General features: G+C 35.6%; 2 protein-coding genes across 2 annotated transcripts; both read right to left on the reverse strand.

The window, feature by feature from the left end:
- Positions 1-5,076: 5,076 nt before the first annotated feature.
- LOC116117213 (G-type lectin S-receptor-like serine/threonine-protein kinase LECRK1) lies at positions 5,077-7,796 on the reverse strand. The gene is given in 1 exon segment (XM_031403248.1): positions 5,077-7,796. A coding segment is annotated over 1 exon segment (2,316 nt). The 5' UTR covers positions 7,614-7,796; the 3' UTR covers positions 5,077-5,297.
- Positions 7,797-9,856: 2,060 nt separating this feature from the next.
- Positions 9,857-15,000, reverse strand: LOC116117197 (TOM1-like protein 4). Its single transcript, XM_031403226.1, has 10 exons — positions 14,842-15,000; positions 14,350-14,488; positions 13,308-13,386; positions 12,936-13,034; positions 12,723-12,836; positions 12,106-12,248; positions 11,668-11,749; positions 11,407-11,492; positions 11,141-11,326; positions 9,857-10,673 (listed from the first exon to the last, which is right to left on the reverse strand). Exons 2-10 carry the CDS (start codon positions 14,457-14,459, stop codon positions 10,076-10,078), a joined length of 1,497 nt encoding a protein of 498 aa, XP_031259086.1. The 5' UTR covers positions 14,460-14,488; positions 14,842-15,000; the 3' UTR covers positions 9,857-10,075.
- Between the last annotated feature and the right edge of the window lie 1,727 nt (positions 15,001-16,727).

Genomic DNA, 16,727 nt, shown 5'->3' on the forward strand with positions numbered 1-16,727 from the left:
CACCAGCTTCTTTATTTTTCCTCCATTGTTTCTTCTTCTTCTTCTCTTTATTGCTATCACAAATCTGTAATTTAGCCTTTAATGCACCTTCAACAGACCCCTCCTCTCTCATCTGCAATCTTCGTTCATGTGCTTGCAAAGCACTCAAAAGCTCTGCCAACGAAATCGTTGCCATATCATTGGTCTCTTCCAAGGTTGATATCTTAACCTCAAACTTATCAGGCAAAGTAACTAGGAGTTTCTCTATAATTCTCCTATCTAAAAACTCTTCTCCAAGAAGTTGAATCTGGTTGACAATCCCACGAAGTCTGTCTACATACTCCTTGACAGTTTCGGACTCCTTCATTCTTTGGAGTTCAAACTCTCTTCGCAGGTTCAACACATTCATGCTCCTTGTTCTTTCATTACCCTGAAACTCTACCCTATGATACTGCCAAATCTGATAAGTTGACTGAAAATTCATTATCTTCGTGAACAAGCCTTGTGAAGTCGCTGAATGAAGACACATTTTAGCCTTGTACTTCTTTGTAACCCTCTCCTTGTGAGCTTTAATCTGCTGCATCGTAGGATTATCCGACAAAGGCTCTACTCCATAGTCTTCTTCTACAGCTTCCCAAAGATCTACAGCTTGTAGAAACGTGGTCATTTTTACAACCCAAACATGATAATGCTCACTATTAAACACTGGTGGAGCAACTGGATTGAATGAATTAGAAGTCATTCTTACTCACACACCTCTCACAAGTCCCTTGAGAATTATGCTCTGATACCAATTTGTTGTAGCATAGAACAATTAAAGCAAATGTAATAGCAAATTAAGAAGATCAATTGCAGAAAAAAACTGATTCACCATTAATCAAACTGAACTTTTTTCTACTACACACTCACACACTAGAAAGCGTTTAAAAGTTATAGAGCATCCAAAAAAAAACTGCAAAACAACTGCTTACAAACTGCACATAAACTGAACAATAACTGTAAAAAAAACTAACAAAAATTTTGCCACCTTGGCATCACTTTTTGGTTGTAGTAGTATTTAGATGCACATCTACAACAAAATCCCATCATAGCCTAGTGTTGCAAGGTAGATGGTTGAGCTGTTGAGCCTTTCGTCATAATAATAATCAGAGCTAAAACTCTTTGCTCTAGCCATGGTGCTGTTGTGAGTAGTTCACCTCTATAATTCAGAAACAAATGATGCTGTTCTTTGTTGTCAGTTTCACTGGTCCAGTAAGCCTCAGAATACTTGTCAATGGTGTTTATGGGATACAAAACAAGATTCCCATCCTTCTGCATCTTCATCCAGCACTGCCCAGTTGAGTGATCGGTTTCAGAGACACTGGAAAACAGTTCACATCCGGAATATAGATTCTGACCTTCCTATATCGTATTAGTAGAAAAATCAAAAACTTGACCAGATGATCTTAGAAGGGTTGATAAAGAGCACAAAGTTACCAGAATCAAACATGGAATTGAAAGAAGCACTCTCGAGTGTAACTAACTGTTTTTTCTTGGCCATCGCCAGTTCTTAGCATGAGCTTATGATCCATGGTAACTGTAAGTGTTGCATTTGATGACACATGAGGGTCATCTCGATTTGCTGTCCAAACGACCGTGATTTCTGGAAAAGTAACTATCCAGATTCCTATTGAATAGCCACTGCCTTCTCTGTAGAATCCAAACTTAAAATGGCCAGATGTCCCATGACATAGGATCCCTGGTCGGAGACAGTGAAGCGCCTAGGCTTATCCAGTGTGATAGATGTTTAGCAACAATAGCTTTGAAAAAGAAGAAGAGTGATAGTAAAAATACATATGCAAAGCCATTATAGGGACTGATTGAAAGCGGTTGTATTTTTTGAAGTTCTTAAGATTTGTCGCTGAAAGAGAAGATAAATAAAGCCTTTTTAGTAAAAAAGTTTACGCATTTTGACCATGGAAAGATGACTATCAGTCTAAATTATTTCTACTTCTGCTCGTATATGCGAAAAAAGTGGAAAGAATGATAAGCACATAACTAATACAGAAGCCATGATAGATGCTTTACGAAATGAGTTTGATTTTTGACAAACGCATTCTTCAGAAAAATAAAGACCAAAAACAAGAACAAGATGATTCTAAACCTACCAAAGAAAACATGTTGACTTACCATTTAGTGAATTTATTTGATAGAAAGTAGAATAAAAGTTAGTTCAAAACCCAAAAGCAAGCTTGCGGTTAAATTAGCGTTATCTGCCACCATTTTCGTCTGTGACTTGACTCACAGAAAACTTTTGCTGTAAGTTGAAAATTATCCGACCTTATAACACGTTTTCTTGCTGGAGGATTCTGAACTCACTTCACTCATATAATAATAATTATAATAATAATAATAAGGTAAGAAATCTTTCATAATGAGACTACAGTCATGTAAAAACTAATTTTCAAACATATAGCAATAGAAATGAAACAATTTCTATGTTCTAGATAGCTTAAGCAATTATATTTTCTCAAACTTGCAACTTAAATCAATTTGCACTTAAAATTGTTTAATTGGTTCACTCTAAGGCTCTAGAGAACCCAAGAAAAGTCTAAACAAGAAAGCCAAAGAGTGAACATGCATGCAAACAATCCAAAAGTAGATGAAAAAAACAATTGCTGTAGAAGACAAATCAAAGTTACAATGAGAACCCATGACATGACTATAACAGTATAACCTTGTTTCTCAATATGCTACATTGGTGAGAAATTATGTATGATTATTTCCCTAAAGTAACACTGAAGCAAAACATGGATTGATGTTCATGACACAATGATGATGGCTAAAGCCCCTGGAAATTTCTGTGCAATATAAAAGTGCTAGCAATGTCAGAGTTAGAGATGATGCCTGATTTAATATACAAGGGAAGGCTAACTCACGGAATATCAAAAGTTTTTCTCAGCTTCCCACTCTTTTCCTTCTGCATTCTATGGTGATAGAATTCAGTGAATGATAAGTGATAAACGATCTTCTGCAACAAATGGAGAAACTTGCAAGAGGATGACTGCAATATCCCAAGAGTGAACAGAGAAGTTTTTGGGACAGGATTTAAGTAAGTAGATGTACATTGTTATGCCTAAAAAATACAAGGGCCGACATCAGGTCCATTTAGCCCACAAAAGTTAGATCATTGGAACAACCGCCGCCTGCGTCCGTCAGGATAGTGGATGCGCGTCAGGTTAGTCAAGAGCTGTGGTGTTCCCACGTGTCCAATCCCTGCTCTAAATCGCGTAAATCACTCTGGAAGGTAGACAATGTGACATAAAGAAGGATTTGCACGGATAATCCCACCAACTTACAGATTTAGTGATCATTACCTCAAGGAATCCCACTATAAAATGGGAGCTCCTCTCTCATTAAAGGGGATTGACATATTTTACGCTTGATTAATTACTCTCTCTTTTCTAGAATTCTCAGCATTAGATACCTTGTAACATTATTGTAAAGTCAGTCAGCTAAAAGCGACCTGGCCTTTATCATTTATATAAGCATCAGTGGACGTAGGACTTGCTACCTTAGCATCCGAACCACTTTAAAAATTGTCCCCATTGCATTTACTATCTCTTTATCCATTACATTCACGTGTGTCTTCTAGGTCCGCATAGGATTTTACACATGCGTTTCGTTGGTGCAAAAATGCGCATCAACATACATAAACTTGTGCGGGCATGATCCATTTCTCAAAGCGGAAAATTTCCAATTGGTAGGGCATATCCCCTTTCTTAAATGGGATGATATTTGTATCAAAGTGAACTCACTACCAAGTAGGTCATTGGGTAGAGTGTGATTACCTCACAAGAAGGCGAATACATAAAGTGGGGACCTCACGAGAAGACAAAGTGAGCTTGTTGTCTGATGGACGGATTAGGCGGGTGCGATGACCTCACAAGGAGATCACGTTCATCAGGTGAAGACCTCACGAGGAGACAAAGCAAGCTTGCCACCCAAGAGGGCAGGTATCCCCCTACCTAATGGGGTGGGTGTGATGACCTTAACGGATGAGCCCAACCAAATAGAAAGTGTCTGCTTTGGAAGGTGTCACACCTGACCTTATAAATATGAAGAACAAGCAAATGCTCCAAATCTGTCAGAAAGTAGATTTGGACATTAGCATTCGTGTAAGTTGTGGTACAAATGTGCAGCCCATGCTTGCTTCCCGTTTATCATAGCAAAAGGAAAAGGATATCCATTGCAGTATCCTTTTATGTCCAACCATATTCATGTTGGTTATTGGAGCACGAACACAAATAATTACCCGGGAGACTAAAGGAAGGAAGAGATGATAGAGAGGAAGACTTGTGTTCAATATATGTTCATCAAGAAGCAACAAAGTTTATACATTTTAATCCTACTTGTACCTAACATAAAACATATTTTAATCCCAAAATACATCTTAACCATACATCTTTAGCAACTCAAATTACATCACATTAACTTGATATAAAGTAGGCAGCTTAATGTATGCTGAATTCACCAAAAACAATCACTTCATCATGACTAAAAACCAGCTACGGTGAACTGCTCCCAAGCCAACTTCACCACTTCAAATTCTGCCCTTTTGCCGCCAGTTTCCAGCTTATGTTTAATAATAAAAAAATGTTTGTTTCAAGCAAAATATCATTACTTTGAACAATTCACCATTGGGAATATTCTATATCACATATTTCACAAAACTGTAGGACTTCCTAACTAAAGAATCCGAAATCTTCAACAGCCTCGCATTAAAAGAATTATGATAAAGAAGATCACATTATTCATCAAATTCACAACTTAAATTAACCACATTTCAAAACAGAGTATAATTCCAACCAGCTTAATTTATAAACAAAAGAAGAATGCTTCAGGACTATCTGCAAACAATACTACATAAACAATTTTACCAACTCTCATTGCTCTTACATGGCATGAGAGTCTTTTATTCAAAAGTTTCATTATAGTTATATTATGAAAATTTACATGCACAATACTATTCCTATGTGATGTGCCAATAGGCAAAACAGTACGATTGAGTATCAAAAGTTGTGTGTATTAACTTTGAAATAGAAGAAACTCTAATTCTTTCCATATAGAAATGGTAAAAGATTTGTGCTCTAAGCTTGTATTATGTAGTACATGAATACATATAGATATCTATGTAATTAATCTTGGCTTCCATCTATAGCATTTCTAAACAGAGGAAATTACACAAATTATAAAATCACAATTCAGGAATATACCACGAGGAAACCCAGCTTTCATCAAATTTACAATAACTGCAAGCACAAAAATTATAATTGGCACTAAGAAAAAGAGGTAGGACTTGGAGGACGTGGGATATTTGCTACGCCTTCCAACATAGATACAACCGCTTTCATTGAAGGACGGAGTGGTGGCTCATATTGGATGCACCAAAGTCCCACATTAACCATCCTTTCCAACTCCAGGTTATCAACAACTTCATCACCCACAACTTTTCTAAGCTCACCGGCCTGAAAACAACGGTAAACCCATTCTTCAAGAATAGCTTCTTCCTCAGAAAGGGTCGAGTCCACACATCGTCGACAGCATATGATCTCAAATAGTACAATTCCAAAACTGTAAACATCTGCTTTCACTGTCACGGGTAGCTTCCTATGCCATTCCGGGGCAACATACCCCCTTGTCCCTCTAATCCCAGTAAGTGATCTAGTCTGGTCAGGGTTCAGAAGTTTTGCCAATCCGAAGTCTGATATTTTTGCACAATTATACTCATCTATGAGAATGTTCTGAGGCTTTATATCACAATGAATAATCCGGGTTTCACAATCTTCGTGGAGGTATAGGAGACCTCTTGCTATGTTGCGAGCAATATCCATCCGCTGATCCCAATAAGGTTGCTTTTCTGGTGTAAAGAGCAAATCTGCAAGTGAACCATTGCTCATGTACTCATATACCAAGAGCCTGTTAGGCCCCTCATGGCAGTAGCCAAGTAGACGGACTAAGTTCCGATGATTAGTCCTCCCAATTGCTTTCATCTCAATCAGAAATTCTCTTTCTCCTTCAGTTGAAACTCTATCGAGTCTCTTAACAGCAATAACCTTCTGACCATGAGATATTTCCCCCCTGAAAACTGTCCCAAATGCTCCTCTACCAATCTCTTCACTAAAATTGTTAGTCACACTCAATAGTTCCAAGTAAGTAAATGATTTTGGACCAACATCCTCATCTAATCGAATTTTACTTGAGATCTTTTTGTACTTGTAAACTCCATTCCTGTAGACGAGGACTCCAGAAATTATCAAAATAGTGAGTGCAAACACAATCAGTGAAACACCAACAATTAAAAAATGTGCCTGGCGCTCCTTCTTGCTTCTCTGAGGCTCAACCCCTTCTCTTGGGGAAGCTGCAAATTTTGAAACGCCGACTTTGATGAGAGCTATATTTGAATCGCTAAGTTTTCTTCCGTATGTGAGAGGAAGCTTTTGCTTTTTGCATTTTCCATCTTTGAACATTGCAGCTTCACAATTACAATCTTCTAAGCACACTTCTACACATTCTTCTTCCGTCGGTAATGACAGAATGGAATACGGATTGTCCTCCCATGTGGTATTTGCAACCCTCTCAATACTGTATATGATGTTTCCATACTTGCTTTCGCAACTCTCGGTCGAGAAATTCTTTTGGCAGCTTCCCGAAATTCTGCTGCCCTCTCCACTAGCTGCAAATCCTGGAAGACATTGACAGCCAATTTCTTGATCATTTTAAAAACAATACCTGTTTAAACCACAAATACCCTTTGGGGAACACTTCTCATTCGAAGAAACCCATACAACTGACAGATTGCTCTGATTTAATGTAAATGAATACACTCGGAAGATCCCATCTATGTCAATTCTCATCAAATAAAATAATTCTTTTGTAGAATTGCCTCCTGGTGTAAAATTTTTTATATTGGATCCTTTAGAATCAAGCAGATACAGATGGCCATCAGAATCAAGGTTTAGAGACACATTACCACCTCTTCCATCTGTGAAAGATGAAAAATAAGAATATGGAGCCAAATCTGGAGTATCCTTCGGATATTGCACCAGGTTTCCATCGTATTGCATCTTCAGACGAAAGATCCCTGTTGATTGGTCGGTTTCCGAGACACTTGAATACAGCTCTTCCCCTGCCAAGAGACTTTGGCCTGGCAATATTGTATTTGTGGGCTTCCGAAAACTCTGCCATATTATCTCCTCATCGGAATTGTAGAGAACGAAATTCCCTGAATCAAACATAGAGGCTTTTGCAATAGGCACAGAAGTACTTATAATAGATTCTTCTTGGCCATCTGCTGATTGTAGCATGAGACTGCCACCACCCGTAAGATGCAAGGTAACATTTCCTGGAACTGGAGGGCTGTCACGATTCGCTGTCCAAACAAGAGTCTTTTGAGGTATTCCTGCGATAAAAATTCCCACAGAAAAACCATTTCCTTGCGAATAGAATCCGAAACCATAAAAACCAGAAGGGGACAGCCAGGAGGAGTTTCCCGTGGGGGTTAGAGAAGAGTACAGATTTATATTGAGATGCTCCTGTTGAGTTGTTGCCCGAAAATTTGTAAAGAGAAGAAGAAAGAATAACATGGCTACCATTTTTATAAGCTACTCCTCTATTTCCAGTTGGATAACTAAATGATTAAATTACAAGTTATATAGGACCAAGGAGAACAGATCACTAAGAAAACAGAGAAGACAAATCCAAGATATGTGCCTTCTAGGAATGATCATGTGTAAAATCCTATGGCCAGAAAAATAATTCAAACACATAGGCGACTACTGGAGTTTTGAAAATTCAAAAGCCATTCAAAAGAAGGCAAAAAAAAAAAAAAACCAGATATCAGATTTATATGACATCAGATGTCAAATTATAAATTATCTCAGCTGGGTCCCGTCTGTTGAGCTGTATTATACAATGTTAAATAGAGTATTTGTTAAGTCTACACCTACAAGTCAACAAGGCATTAAATATTCTAAAATGAATGTTCAAAACAGTCCTGGAAACACATTTCAGATATAAAATTTTGATTGCAAGACCAATTGAAATTCACCGGCTAAGAAAAGTCAAGTCTTTGACAAGTTAACTCAACTAAATTCTCCATGCAAGGAAATCAAGGTATATGAAAACCCATTCATCAGAAGATTACAGTTCATTTTTTATTGTAAAGCACCCATCATATAAAGATGAGATTTTACCCTGACGAAGAAGCAGGACAAGAAGGAATAGAGACATCAGTAATTCCTTATAACATCAAACATGTAAGAAATTTTCATTTTAATATGATACTAAACACAATCAAGCTAACAACAACAGGGGGGAGAAAACTTGTCAATCACATAATTTTTTCTCACATATAAAATGACAATTAAACTAGGAATCCTAATACTAAACAATTAAATCGAACACTAACACTCGTATCTATTTAGATAAAACTAATCTAAATAGAGATAACAATAATTAGTTAACTAAGTTTCACAGCTGATAAAAGAAGCAAGAAATTACGACTATTTCCTTGTAGGAACATGGAAGAAAACCAGGATTGATGATGATGGCTGAAGCCACAGGACATCAGCGACCAGTTAATGAGGGCTAGCATTATTAGAGAAGCAGGCCAGGCATTAAAGTGGTAACTGTCATGACTTAATGACTTTCGCATTCCGTGAACTTTCCTCTGCTAGAGTAGGGCTAACCAAAATAAATTTCCACAATTGACAGCCCCTGGGATGATGTATAAAGTCTGAACTAAAACCTAAAGTAAACTAGGCTTTCATTGTCTGACAATGTCTCTTGTCCAACCCAAGATGACTTGACTTGGTATTGCTACTATAACTATTTTTGTAATATCCTACAATTGAACTAGCCAAGGATTCAATCAAGGAGACGCACTCTCTGACCCTACTATTTAAGGTAGATAAGAGAAAAATCACAATATTTTAACAGTGGGCTGGCGTGCTGAGCAAGACAAAACCAAAAGTGTATAGATGATTTAGAATAGCCCAAGAATGGTTTAGCCAAGGATGCCAGCTAGACAGTAGACATCACGTCCAAAGGGGCTTGAAACTGGACCGGAGTGTTTCAATTTTGTCCCAAAGAAGAGGACATTATATTGAGTTCTTAGGCATCCAAACTATAATAACAGTAATACGAGAAACTAAAACTAATCAGTATCTGAACTTCTTGCCAAATGTGCAGAGAATTTGCCCTTAAGAGGCGCAACAACTCCAGATAAAGAGCTCTCCTCTGTTAGAAATAAATCAAGGTGAGCATGAGTTCCTGTGTGAGTTTACTAACAGGTATCACTTGCAAGTTATTTAAACTAATTTGCATGTAGATCTTTTTAAGTCATTCTCACCTTGCAACTTCATTCAATTCAATGTACACATCCTATAATAAATAGAGAACACTAAGAAATTTCTAAGAAGAAAACAGCAATTTTACTATCAATATGTCCACAAATTTGATCATTACATTCATAATCATTGATTGTTAAATTTAACACAAAATAGCCAAACATTTATATGGTTGTACAATCAATCTCATTACTATAAAGAACAATGGTAACTACATGCAGTTAAACCATTAATATCATCATTATTACCTTTGTTATCATATGATAATTAAATAACAAGCTGCGTTAGTGTCGTTAATTAACAAAACGACGATTACATTCATCATTATTCAATAAATAATATGATTAACATGAATTTATAATATCAAAAATCATATTAACATATGGTTAAAATTATGTGTAATTTAATATTAGTGGTTGGAGGCTTGGAGCCCATGTTTAAAAAAAATAAAAAAAGAATAATCGCTTATTGAAGAGGAAGAAGCAGTAGAGAAACAAATAGAATCATATGATACATTGATATACTGGAGCATATATACCAAAATAATATCCGATGAGGAGTTGATTGAAAAGATTAACAGGCTAAAGAGCAACGTCAAACCAGAATCCAAAATCAGAAACCCATGTTTATTTATCTGATGCAAAGCCTAATCAACTAACAATATACTCCAAACCTGTATCACAAGTACTCTCTGCTACTCACTCAACTCAAAATGACCTATTGGGCTTTGGCGAAGACGATGACTTGGATTTGGCAAAATCAACAAGATCCTTGAAGAGAGCATCTTCAGGTTTTTCTTCTTTCTTGGGGGTAGATGAATTCAGAGAGAGAGACTGGGTTTGTCCCACTAAGCTGTCATAAGAGGAACCAGATCCACTGCTTGATTGAGCAGGATAACCATATTGCTGCTCGAAGAATTGCTGTCTTTGATTGTACTTGGAAGGTGGCGGCGGAAGGTTTCCACCTGGTTGAGTGTCCCAAGGAGCAGAGGGTAGCTTCTCAGGAGTTGGCTCATCATATACAGGCCGTGAAGAATAGAGAGGTGATGAGTTTGAGTTACCAGCATTGGAAGGGGGTGAGAAAGATTGGGTTGGGGTCAATGGCGGAGAGGAATTTGTATACGAATGAGTTGGAGCTGCAAAAGGTGTACGTTCAGGTGTTTCATTATATGCTTCAGATTTGTACACATCACCACTGAGATAATCAATTGTGCCAGCATCTGTGAAGACCGGCTTTTTTGATGATGGAGGAGGAGGAAGAAGTGGGCTGACTCGTGTTGGTTCACTCCTAGTACTGGCTGGTTTCCTGCAATGAATGAATATACAACTTGTGAGAATGAATATATATACGCACATACAATTGTACAATCATACATATGTATGTATACTATAAGATGAGGAGAAGATAATGCCTACTAAAGTCCTCAATTTTCATTTATAAAGTTATGTTATACTTCCAGTTCAACTCCATGTCTATAACCCCCACATATTCTCCCAAAGAAAAAAGTGAAAAAAATCAATGGTGATCCCTAATAAAATCACCGAGACACTCAACAGCCATATCTCGGAAGAAAACTTACATGGGGTTTGCCATATCCCAAAATTAGATTGTGCAGCAATTCAAGCAAAGAACAAGCATACAATAAGCACAAGTCCATCATACCTCGTATGCCAATGAGCTTTATGAATGCAAATGACAGAAATTGAATAAAAGACTAAAAAATTAAAAAGAAGAAAAGAAAACCTACTGAAGTATCTGTTTTAAAAAGTCACCTGTGAGACAACTGGGCAAAATCATCTTCCGACTCATCATCCTCGTGGTTGACATTAACAAATGGCACAACTGGAGTCTCTGTTACTTCTGCAGAAGGAGTTCCTTTCTCAATGTTGTCATGCCGACGAAGCACACGCTGCAAGCTATCATTCAAAGCCAAACCCTGACATAAAAGTTTCTCATCCCTGTAAGAAAAGCAACAGTAATTATCAGCATCACCAATGCTAAATGAAGGTAAAGATGACAATGTGAATCAAATTCTTACACTGTATCATTTACAAGAAGCATGACACGTTTTTGGTAAGAACGACACTGATCAACAAGGTCAACAATTACTTCTTCCTTCACACCCTGTCAAATATACCCAGAATTAGAGGAATCCTACGATGATTGATTAATAGGCAAGCAATTTTTCATCTGGCCATGCTTATGTTATTTAGGAGTTACTCAACATCAAAGCAAATCTCTCTCTCTCTCTCACACATACACTACTAAAAAAACAATAGAGGTGGAGAGAAAATTCTACCTCAGGTTTCTTTGGATCCAAGGCACTTAGCATTTCCATTAGTACGTCTGCTATTCCCTGGGCACTTTGAATCTCTGCCAAGCTGAAAAAGGAAAAAATATATTATATATTGGAAGAAGAAAAGCACAGACTGAAAATCTCTGCATAGGTCAAATCACAGTGCAACATCTGCAGCATAAAAAAATCATGATGTGCAAGACACATCAAATAGCCATATAAATGAACTAATTTATTCAACTTTTTTTCCAAAGAGTTAACTACCCCAAGATTTGATGAAATCAGATAACTGTATTTATATAATTAACATGAAGCCACATGTTTGATCTTATAACCAAAACCAACTGATGGCAAATTATAATGATGAAGGCTTTAAGAATCCTTATTGGCTTACACACAAACTTTGAAGAAATTGGACACAGAATATTCTTCAATTGATACCTGAGGCCAGAAGCATCTGACTGTAGAGAGGCTTGTATGGCAGCATCATCATATGAAGTAGGGTTAACTACAGGCTGGGTTTGTGGTGGAGTAAAAAATGGTACGCTATTCTCAGCCCGGGGTGGGAATTCAACTCCAGCAGACTGTCAGTTACCAAATAAGATTCATTTAATGACATATGAAGACTAATAGCACAAATAATAACCAGAACCATCCCCTTCTTGTGTCAACATCACAACAAACACAATATGAGCACAAAGATTTAATGACTGAAGTTCTTAGCAAAATAATAAAAAATGTGATGACTGAAATACAGTTCTCTGGGCTATGGATATAAATATACAATATCGAAACATAAATAGTTAGTACAATGTTATTAATTGTTAGAAGAAAGAGTACACAACCATTTTAGCCTCTATATCCACATACTACCACTTAATTGAAAACATGTCCTTGCATGTGTTGATCTAAGCAGAAAGAATGAAGTTCTAGAAGTCAGGCATAGACTTCCCCTGTAAATGTTAATCCATTTACGTCCTCAAAAGGAATTGATGCTCGCAAAGAAAAGATAAATGTGCACAGCAAAGTGCAAATTGAAAGGCAAAATAAATAATTACCCTCAGTTCATTATATGCAGCATGATATTGGGGATACCTTCCCCTTGGTCCTCCAAAAGCTTCTTGCCACGTATCAATTAAAATAAGTATCTTTTCCCTCACATTCAAATCTGGCTGAAGAATCAAATCAGAAAGATACAATATACAATGAATCAGTACCAGAATGGCAAAAGAAGAAAAATCTGTCAATAGATCAAAAGAGAAAATAAGCACCTTCTTTTTTACTATTTTAACCATTTCATGTAAGATATCACGCTCAACAATCTGCTGAAATACACTATCACCACAATTTTTGCTGATAGTCTCAAGTGCCTAGATCAAAAATTACAATAACAAACATCATAATTGTCAGATAGTTGATCCTATTTCATTGTACACAGAGCAAGACATATATATCACCTTACTGACAATATCGATACTGATTTACACCCACTTACTAGACTTTCGGTAAAGATCATTCAAGAAGAAAACTTAGAAGAAAGTATTTCATAATTTACATAATAAAAAAACAAAATTATGACTTTAAATTAAACAAATAAAGAAGCCATGTCAAGGAAGTTTCGAACACTGAAAAATATTACTTACAAAAAGAGCCAGAAGCTGTATTTTAGGACTTTTACTGCCCAGGCGCTTCTTCAGTACTTTCAATGCATCTTTAGCTTGCCTGCAACACAATCAAGGATGACTAAAAACTGAAGAAAAAATTATGCAGTTAAATTTTAGGGAAGCCATGAATTCACCTCAGATTACAGTATGCAAACTGGCGTTTAAAGTTATTAAAAGGTCAGAATGCACTCAACACTGAAACACAGAGTGGTGGTGGAAAAGTTCTAGCCAACAGAGCAGAGGTTTAACAACGCAGTTACAATTTTTCTAAGTGGTAAAGCTACAGACCTCTTCAAATGCTGACTACAACAATCAATTGTACTTAAACAATTAAGCAAGAATGCTTAATCACTCACTGCTTAAATATGAACAAGTTCTGCTCATGTTTCCACTTAATATAATAATGCGTTTTTCAAATTTTTAGTTTTCTCCGGAACATAAACAGATGCAAGGCAAACACTTATGAGTTCCAAGTTAAATTGGACTTCCCTTCAAAACCTATGTCAGATTTCATTAACAGCTCAACCAGCCATTTTTTACCTCAACTAGCCTTTAAATATCAATAAATGTACCAAGAAACAAAAGTTTTCTCCCACAAACACTGTCTACAGCTTCCTTCATTCAAGAAGATTACACTATGTAAACCGTACAGAGCCATATTCCAAAACTTATTATGAATTTTAAACCGAAGCCCATTGCAGGAAAAGAATTAGATAAGGTTCCATAAAACATAGAAGTACGAGCAGATACAAATAATAAACTCACCTAAGTTTATTCTCCTTATCACATAAACATACACTAAGTGAACAAATGAAACAGAAAAAGGAGACGACAAATCTGTCTACGGAACTGGCTTCAGAATCATTAGCATCAACAAATGCAAAATTCAATTTTAGCTATCACTCAACTATACTCATAAATTTCACAATTACATGAAATCCCATATTGCAAAATTCAAAATTGACAACGTATATAAACATATGGACAAAAAAATAAAAATAAGAAAGCGAAAGAATGATACCCAGGATCCATGTTGATAATATCGCACAGCTCGATGTTTATCGTCCAGTCTGGACCGATTAACATGTCACTAGTCGCCCTCTCAGCAAACGCCGCCGCATTATTAGCCATTGTTTAAAATTCCCTAATCACTTACAATCCTAAAACACAATTCACCACACAATAATCAATCCTAAATTTCAATCCAGAACACGAAATTGCAGCGAAACTAACATCTTTCATCATACAACAAGAAGATCAGATCAAATTAAACACCCAGTTGCCACTTGCCACTAACTTAGCTCTAAACTTTATCTTCCAAAACCCAATACAAAATTCAATCAAAAAAACAAAAAAGAAACAATCCATTATCTCTTAGACCCATCATCGAAATTAACCGAAATTTTAAATTTTGCAATCAAATTGATCTTATTTGGAGACAAAATTAAAACCGCAGTTGATGAAAAGGATCAAGAGGGAGACGAAGTGGGTTAGGATCTTGAGAGAAGCTTACCGGTTTGAAAAACCCAGAAACAAGCAGAGAATGAGAAAAAGAGATTGAAGAATATTTTATAAGAGGAAATATGATTAAAAAAGAAAGATTAAAGAATTTATAGGTTTGAGTAGTTTGGTGGCGTTTAATATTTTATTTTCTCTGCTATTTTAGAATCAAATTAATGAACTTTCTAGCATTTTTCTCAGTTCTAAATAAGATAAAGAGATTATTTTTAATTAATTTATTACTATGGGTTTTGCTTAAAATGGTTCCACGTAACTGCCTGTGATGGTAGCCTTAATGACAGACGAATCGTTTATTTTTATTTGGAGTGAAATGCTCTATATCTATAATAAAATAATTAGAGACTATTTGGTTAAAACAACTTAGTATAAGCACCTTTTAAATATTTCTAAGCTGTTTAGTTACATTTTAAAAAAATTTATAGAATTATAAATAAGCTATTTTAAGACTTATGGGAGAAGCTTTTCATAAATTCATTTTTAGCTTATTTAAAATGTTAAAATTTTAAAAATATTTCTATTCTATTTTATATTTTTGACTTGGACTCATTTTTATATATTAAATCTTTTTTAGTAAATTAATACTAAAAACTCTTTTATGTTTTTTTATTAAATAATTACTTTTTTTCTTCATAAAAGTTCTATTATGATAAATTCCCTTTAAATAAACTCTTCTTTTATAAGATCTGTTCGAAAAAGTAATACCAAAAGGATTAATATAATTTGCTATTATATGATGTTAATTTCAACAAATTTTTGGAAAAATATTAATCATCCTTTCCGAAGGATAAATTCATATATATATTTTTTATATAAAAGGTTAAAAGTACATAATTAATGAATAATTTTTTAATTGGTTAGTCACGGGGAACAGGTGACGGACACCATGGCATCACAGTTATACCTAAACAATTCCTCGTATTATTTATATGTTTAATTAAGTTAAATATATTTGGATGTTTATAATTTTGACTTTTGATCTAATCTCAGCCGTAAACGCGTTTTGCTGTAGAGCCGACCGGACCCACTGAAGTGTGTGAACGGCTAGAGTTTGGCTGATTTCTCTAATCCTAAAAAGTCAACGAGCTTATGTGGGACCATATCCTTCGCTTTGGTTGACTCGGTCCAACCCGGGAAATTTACTGCCGATCCATGGTCCAAGTAGCCGGTCTGGTCTCTATACTTCACGTCATCATGTTCATTTTCCCCAAGTCTCTTCCCCACCACTCCACCAGGGAAAATTACATTTTCTGATAATATATTTTTTTTTTTTATAGCTTAATGTCTCATGTATCTAAAATAATAACTTATTTTTTTGATAAAATTTCGTTAAGATTTCAAAGTTTAATTTTTTATTAAGAATTTTAGGTTTAATTTAACTAATTAAAATTATGATTTATTTTGTTTTTTTCTAAGTTATTTAATATTAACTCGTCCACTTTATTAAAATAGTATTAAAAAAACCCATGTAATTAGCAAAACCTTTATTTAAGAATATATAAAAAAAAAAAAATCCCCTTACAAAATTAAATGAGGTTGAATAAATGACATTGACATGTAAGAATTAAAGACTTGTTGGAAAAGAAAAGAGTTGTTAAGTCATTGCTCAATTCCTTTGTATGAATAGAAATTGACAGGTTGTATATAATTTAATGTTTAATATTGTTAATTGTGAGGAGTGTTTTGACTCTTGTGTTCATGAACAATGACGTGTGGTTGGTGTGGCATTCAGACTCTTACATAAGAAACAAATGTAATAAGATGTGGAATTGAGGAGAGTATAGTTTTAACAAAAGATAAGATAATTTTAAACATGTGGCAAATCAGGTTCAGGTGAAGTGGCAACGAAAATTAGAAAATTGACTTTGAGGTTCTGCAGCA

This window comes from Pistacia vera, unplaced genomic scaffold (assembly GCF_008641045.1).
Source record: "Pistacia vera cultivar Batoury unplaced genomic scaffold, PisVer_v2 Contig800, whole genome shotgun sequence".
Classification (NCBI taxonomy): Eukaryota; Viridiplantae; Streptophyta; class Magnoliopsida; order Sapindales; family Anacardiaceae; genus Pistacia; species Pistacia vera.